Below are 7213 nucleotides of genomic sequence, written 5' to 3'. Positions count from 1 at the left end.
AGGCACGTGCAGTGGGGGGCTATATGGATCCGCACCCCCGCGCGTCTTCGTTCCTTTTGTTCTGGTTTCATTACAGGTAATACACACATATATATATATATATATCTATAGATATATAGATAGATATAATATAACAGTTATCAAAAACATGAATATATATATATGTATATATTCATATGCCTCTTTTTTCTTGTTGGTGTCTCTTTCTTCTTGTCATCCGCTGCGTGCCGAAAAATAACGTATGTCACAGCACACACAGAAGCGAGAATAAGCACAACAACATCATGAGTGCCCGCATCCACCACACACGATGCTCGTCACCTGGCGCCTTCTGCAACTTTTTCTGTGCAGCAGCAGCAGCAGAACGCGCCTCCGCCATGGCAGCCGCCTGCTGCGCGGACTCATCGTTGCCTGCCAGCTGGTGCACGCGTGACGCGATGACCTCCGGCGACGCGGCACTCCAATTCACATGCGGGAACTTCTTCTCCAGCACCTGCAGCAACGGCTCCACGATCGGCTGTACCTTCCGCACCACCCATGCCACGCCCGTGACACCGAAGGCAAAGATCAATTTCGGGATGTGCAGCACATGGGCCTCAATGTTCTTCAGCCCTTGACGTGCGGGTGGGTTCAGCCAGCCACGGAACAACAAATACGCCTGCAGAATGATCGAGATAGCGACACCCCACAGATAAAAGTACATCGCCTTGTACACAAGCGTCGTCAGCCGGCTGAGCCGCAAATGGCGCTGCGCGAACCCCGGCGACGTGCATTTAATAGTGAGCGCGTCTCGAAAGTTATGCTCGTTCTCGTACTTGTGCGCCTCCTGTTCTGCGTTGCTGCTTCCACCATTCCCGCCATCGCCATTCCCGGCGGCATCACCGCCGTTACCGCCACTAGCAGCAGAGGAGGTGGCAGCGGTAGCAGCACCAGCATCGCTCGCGATGACTTTCGCTGCTGTGCGCTGCACCAACTGCTGCTCCTTCTTCGCCTGCCACACCTTCTTCTCCTCAGCGAGGAACGCCTGAAGCTTCGAGCTGGCACGCCAGTGCAGTGGGTAGCCGTCCTCGAGCACATTCACCGCAGAGGTGTCGCTGGTGAAGTAGCCGGTGTTGGCCGCGCCAAGCGTGACGGCAGCCCAACCACCCCACGTCCGCTTGCGGTAGGCGGGGAAGAATATGACGTTGTCAGCGTAGTCGAGGCCGACGAAGCGGCGGCCGATGCGGTAGCGCGTAAGGCTCCAGAAGTGTCCTTCCACAATACCCTGCACCCCGCTACGGCGCCAGCGCAGCCACGACGGCACCATCGCACACTTTGCGTCGGTCCTGAGTGAGTGAGACCTGCGAAGAGGATAATGCTCCACGGGCTGGGGCTCTGTCCCTGTCTACCTCTCTGTCTCTCTCTCTNTGTGTGTGTGTGTGTGCGTGCGTGGAGAACTATAATCAACCACTGATGAATTTAGACTCTCCACGGATTTCCTTCTCTTCAAGTGGGATTGCGTGTCAGCAGCAAAAAAGAGCACAAATGCAGAGAAAAAAGAGAAAGGAAAGGAAAAGGAAGCAGAGCCATATTATGTGCGAGAATACCACAGAGCCGAAGAGAAACATATATCACCACCACCACCACCAGCAAGAGCCGCACCGTGTGTATGTGTGCGACTGGACACCACATTTTCAGTTAGCTTCGCGTCCCTCGCATTCGTTACTCGCTTACGCGGCCACAGGCAGCAGCAGCAGCAGCAGCAAAAACAGCAGGTGAATCTGTCGTTGCTGCTGCTGCTACTTTCTTTCTCATTAAATACAATAGAACAAAAAAAAANCACACACACACACACACATCTTCGTTGCGAGCCTTAGTGGTCGGTTTTTACTCGCTTATGCCGCCGTCCCTCGAGCTGCTGCTCCTCCCCCTGCGCCGCCAGCAGCTCCGCCATGTCTTCTCCCATTCCTTCGTCGTCGTCGTCACCCTCCTCATCACCCTCGCCGTCCTGCACGTCACCCACAATACTGTTGCTGCTGGTGGTGTCATCGTCATCATCGTCATCCTCCTCGTCCTCTTCCTCCTCGTCTGCCGCGGCGGAGTGAACGTCGTCGTCGCTCCCCGGGTCGAAGTCCGCGTCGCTGCTGTGCGATGAGGAGGCGACGCCGTACGATGAGCCGCGGTCGGACTCCGCGAGCATCACCGCGGTTTGCTTCTCACCACGTGCGCGTTTCGCGTGGCGCCCATCTGCGTCACTCCCCTCGTCCTCTTCGTCCTCTTCCTCATCATCGTCATCGCCGCTCATGTCGTCGTCGAGTTTCATGCGGTCAAGTGCATCAAAATCAAGCTCCTCCAGGTCTTCGTCCTCATCGTCCACATCCTTTGCGTCCTCTTCGTCAGCAGCGGCAATGCGCCGTGCCTTGCGGAGGAGCGCCAGCGCGTTGCCCTTCCTGTTCTTCTGCAGACGCGGGTCACGTTTGCTCCGAACGCGCACTGTGCGGTACTCGCCACCCGCACATCGTATCTCTGTGAACATCGTGGGGAAGATGACGCCAGTGTCGGTGTTCACGAAGACGCTGCGCTCCGACGGACGAACCGACTTGAAGATGGAGAGACGGCCGTACATCGCTGCGAGAGGGTCGTACAGGGCTGTGATGCTGCTGTACTGATGCAGCAGCGGTGCAACAAAATCCTTTGGCGGGGACGGCATCGCCTTCGCTGCATCCGACCCGGCATTGGCGCCACTGTTGTTATTGACAGTTGCAGCATCCTGTTGCTGTTGTTTGAATTGCTGCTGCGCCTGATACATCTCGACACCCCTGTAGTGCAGAATGGCATCGATCCAGTCAAAGAGAGGCGAGCGGGAATTTGCCCCCCGCACGCGCTGCGCGAGAAGCTGCAGCAGCTGCAGGCAGTACGGAAGCTGAAGGCCCATGACTGTCGCCCGAATGTCGTCGGCGGAGCGCGAGGCAACAGTGAGGAGCTCCATCACCGCCGAGGCGTCGTTCGCATGGAGTGCTTGATACAGCGGCACAGTGGCAAGCCCCAAGGCATGCGACTGATGCTGCTGTTGTTTTTGTTGTTGGTGGGGTGCTTTGGCAGCTGAGGCAATCGACAGCTGCTTTAGCCGCTGCTCCAGTGTCAGAGTCTTCTGTGGAAGCTCCTTCACACTCTTTGCGTGGAACGCGACAGGTGGAACAAAACCCTCCGACGGTGTGTGCATCGCACGTGCGGCAAGGAGCTGCCGCTGCTGCTGCTGGCTGTGTGTCGCCCAGGCGTTGTCGATCACCTCCATGTCCACAGACACCGCATTCTCCATCATTGCACTTACCCCACTCTTCGCCCCCGTCGGCATTGCGTACACCGGCACGTCCTCCTCCGTTGTCACTGTTGTTGTTGTTCTTGTTGGCCCTGTTGCCTTCGCCGCGGCATCGCACACGTCAATCACCTCAAAGCGTGGAACAGCGAAGCGGCCGCGCAGCAGCAGCAGTGACGGCGTCTTATCGCCCTCCAGGAGGCCTCCGAACAGCAGCCGCGCGGAGTTCTCCTGCGACATGAGACGGAATGTCGGCGGCGTCGGCAGCGGCTCCGCCACAGTAGTGAGCAGGGCATTGCCCAGCTCCCACACAAGCACAGAGCCAGTGAAAGTGGTGGCTACCACGAATGCCTCGCCCTTGTTGCTACTGCTAGTGGCCTCCTGCACTGAAATGTTCACAATACGCTGCCCGCACAACAGGCTGCGACGGCAACGCGATGCTACAGTACGGCCATCAACGGTGGCCCGCGCGTCCCACACCCGCACGACTCCTTCTTGCGCACTGGCGGTGACAACAACAGGGCTCTGCGGTGTGCCGCCCATCCAAGCAAAGTCTGCGCGGGAGGCCTGCGACGCGAAGGACACCAGCCGCTCCAATGCCACCGCCGCGGAGTTGTGCGCCTCGCTGCTGCTGCTGCTGGTGGTGGTGGTGAGGCGAAGGGTGTACACAGCGTTGGTCGGGCCCGCAACAAAGATGCGGTACGACGAACACCCCGCCACGGCGGCCTTCTTCCTTGCCGCAGCAGAAGGAGTGACCTCAGAAGAAGTTATGTCCTCCACAACGGCAATAGCCCCCGCATCCTGCTGCACACGCAGGTTTGCCGCGACGCGCTCGCCGCGCACGCAGTCCACCACCTGCAGCGAGCGGTTGGCGGTAAGGCAGAACAAATAACGGCCGCAGAATGCCATGGCGGTGATGGGTTGCTGCGTATCCGACACCGCGAGGTGCTGCACGAGCTCGTCCTTGCCGACGTTGTGTAGAAGTACCGTCCCATTGCTCAGCCCCACCGCTGCAAAGCAGGCGCAACCCGCTTCTCCCCCTCCAACTGCATCACCATCGTGCGTGATGGTTCCCAACGTTAATGCTGTCAGTGAGACAACAGCAAGTGAGGCGCGGCTTCGCGGCGGCACTTCCACTACAGCAGCAAGTGTGCCAGTGGAGACGTCAAAAACGCGCGCGCTGGGAAAGTCCATACCCGCTGCGAAGTAGCGCCCTGCCATCGCACAACGGATCATAAGGGAGCGCTCCGTCATTTTCACTTCTCTCCCCCTTTCTTCCTGTTCCTGTATATGTGTGTTTGTGGGTGTGTGCTTGGGTTACTTACTGTTACTGGCTGCTCCCTGTTTAGAGCCCTCTCACTAACGTGTTGGCAGTGCTTGCGTTGTTCACGCAGGGACGAACACTATATATATATATATATATATGTATGTGTGTGTGTGTGTGCAGGGAGACGGGACGGGAAAGGGAGAGGGAGGCGGCAAAATGAGAAATGCGGAAATGCCTCCGTGATGACGGACACACACGTGCATAGATACACAATGCATAGAGATTTATGTCTCGCTGCGTGCTTGCATACACACAGAGAATGAGTACACGCCCCCGCCAACAGGAGAGGGGCGAAGGCCGGACATGTTATCCCTTTTTTTTCCCCTGTATTTAATTGTCCTCTGCCCTCCACACCATTGCTACTGTTTTTATAAAAATAAAAAAAAACCCTTTTGAATCCCCACCCAGAAGCAAGCACAGAAAGAAATGTGCTTCTCTTCAGAGTAGGAGACCAAACTCGCGCAACATCACAACGGCGGGGTTGGTGAAGCTCATGTCATACCAATAATTTACCGCCGCAATAAGTGGAAGCGGCGCCACCGCTTCATCACCCGCCACGCGGCGCTCGCTGCTGTCGATGCTATCGGCGTGCTGCGCCACGCGGTGCAGCCACATGGCGGGGAGGTACAGCACCTCGCCCGGCTGCACGTACACCACCAGCGGGTGCAGCCGCTCGCGCAGCTCCGCCGTCATGAGTGAGGCGTCGTCGATCGCGGCGGGCGTAAACTCCACGTCCATCCACGGCACTGTTGTGCCGTCACGCACCGGCGCCTTGTTGAAGACATAATCACCGCTCTCCTGCTCCTGCTGAACGGCAAATGCGGCGGAGGGGAGCTCGGGCTTCGGCACGAAGACACCCTCCCACGGGGCGACGAGCAGGAACTCCTTCACGCCGCGCACCACCGCATAGAGGTTCTCCACCCAGTCCTGGTGCATCGAGGACACCGACGCCGGCGTGCCGAACCACACATTCGCTGCCTCATGCGGCCCGCCAAAGACACGCGCGCCGAAGCTGTCCAGCGCGGTGCTAATGTCGCCGTGGAGGTGCTGGTACTCCACCTCGAGACAGTTGTTTTGCATCTGCGCGTAGGCGATTGTGGGCATCTTGCGGCGCATGTCGACGTACATCGGCTTTATCGGCGGGTGCAGGGGGTTGGCGCGCAGGAGTTCGTACAACTCGGGCAGCGACACACGGATCTCCGCAGCGCACATGAACAACTTGGCTGTCACGACTNGTTGGCGCGCAGGAGTTCGTACAACTCGGGCAGCGACACACGGATCTCCGCAGCGCACATGAACAACTTGGCTGTCACGACTCCATCGCTGTCGCCTCCTTCATCCCTCTCCACCCCTTCCTTCCACTGCTGCAGCTCCTCCGCCACCACCTCCTCCTCCTCATTCTCGCGGTACGTCAAATATGTTACTGCATCAGCGCGACCGTTGGGCGTCAGCGCAACCGTCACTCGCTTCTTGCCATCGCGCTCCTTTTCAGCCTCGGCACCAGTGCACGAACAGTCGCTATTATCACCATCGCCACTACTACCAGCGTCCACACCTCCTTCGTCTCCGTTCTGCACAGCCGGTAGATGGCCATCAAGATCGAAGAGATAACGGTCGTCGCGCCAGCGCTCCATCGCCGGCCACTCATCCAGTGCTCCGATGATAACGCACGGGCGGGAGTGAAAGACAAACTCCCGCATAAACTCCTGCTCCGTAATTGTCCTGACCGCCCCGTCATCACCGCCCCTGCTGCTGCTGCTGCTGAGCCCCTCAATCCGCACCCGCTCAATCTTGAATTGCTCCAGCGCCTTGGCGGTCTGCGCAAAGGCCTCTGCCACCGTCGCCGGCAGCTGCGCTTCGCCGGTCTCCGCCATTCCACCTCGCCTTCCTTGTCTGCTTCCTCCCTCGACACTTAAGGAGAGACAACACACGCACACACACACGCGGCAGAGCAGCAGCCACAGAGGGGCACGAAAAGCAGCGAGCAACAAGGAAGGACAATGAAAGGGAAGNCGGCAGCTGCGCTTCGCCGGTCTCCGCCATTCCACCTCGCCTTCCTTGTCTGCTTCCTCCCTCGACACTTAAGGAGAGACAACACACACACACAAACACACGCACACACACACGCGGCAGAGCAGCAGCCACAGAGGGGCACGAAAAGCAGCGAGCAACAAGGAAGGACAATGAAAGGGAAGCGGAGAACAGGCAAGGCAACAAGAAGAATCAGATGCAACTGCAATAAAAAAAAGGCAACAGAGAGGGGAAAAATGTACACAACAACAACAACAGCAGCAACAACAACAAGGATATTCATTTTTCTTCTCTGCCTCACCAGAGTGCAGCAAACCGTATTGACATGCGAGAAGGGAAGAAGAAGAAGAATGAAGTGGAGTTCGTCCGCCCCTTTGTCCTCCACCCCGGCCAGGTGTACATATACATACACACCTGCTAGCAGTCCCACGTGTTGGGGACGCCACAAAGAAAGGTGCGACGGAGAAAGAGAGAGAGAGAAGTCCCAAGCATGCAAAAGCAGTCCACGGCGCGCATCTAACAACAACAACAACAACGAGGGCGCTTTCCAGAAAAGAAAC

At 57.7% G+C, this 7213-nt stretch overlaps 4 protein-coding genes across 4 annotated transcripts; all 4 read right to left on the bottom strand.

Annotated features, from left to right (window-relative positions):
- Nucleotides 1–244: 244 nt before the first annotated feature.
- Nucleotides 245–1306, bottom strand: DQ04_08591030 (hypothetical protein; the record flags this gene model as incomplete). The annotated part of the gene is made up of 1 exon (XM_009315624.1): nt 245–1306. The coding sequence occupies one exon, from the start codon at nt 1304–1306 to the stop codon at nt 245–247; it is 1062 nt and encodes a 353-aa protein (XP_009313899.1).
- Nucleotides 1307–1852: 546 nt separating this feature from the next.
- Nucleotides 1853–4549, bottom strand: DQ04_08591020 (hypothetical protein; the record flags this gene model as incomplete). Its single annotated transcript, XM_009315623.1, has 1 exon — nt 1853–4549. One exon carries the CDS (start codon nt 4547–4549, stop codon nt 1853–1855), a length of 2697 nt encoding a protein of 898 aa, XP_009313898.1.
- Nucleotides 4550–5060: 511 nt separating this feature from the next.
- Nucleotides 5061–5750, bottom strand: DQ04_08591010 (transcription factor jumonji, jmjC domain-containing protein; the record flags this gene model as incomplete). The annotated part of the gene is made up of 1 exon (XM_009315622.1): nt 5061–5750. One exon carries the CDS (start codon nt 5748–5750, stop codon nt 5061–5063), a length of 690 nt encoding a protein of 229 aa, XP_009313897.1.
- Nucleotides 5751–5848: 98 nt separating this feature from the next.
- On the bottom strand, nt 5849–6496 carry DQ04_08591000 (transcription factor jumonji, jmjC domain-containing protein; the record flags this gene model as incomplete). Its single annotated transcript, XM_009315621.1, has 1 exon — nt 5849–6496. One exon carries the CDS (start codon nt 6494–6496, stop codon nt 5849–5851), a length of 648 nt encoding a protein of 215 aa, XP_009313896.1.
- Nucleotides 6497–7213: the final 717 nt, after the last annotated feature.

Source organism: Trypanosoma grayi, assembly GCF_000691245.1.
Source record: "Trypanosoma grayi strain ANR4 Tgr_859_V1, whole genome shotgun sequence".
NCBI classification, from domain to species: domain Eukaryota; phylum Euglenozoa; class Kinetoplastea; order Trypanosomatida; family Trypanosomatidae; genus Trypanosoma; species Trypanosoma grayi.
The sequence above is the reverse complement of the archived record's forward strand: the minus strand, read 5'-3'. Positions and strand labels throughout refer to the sequence as shown.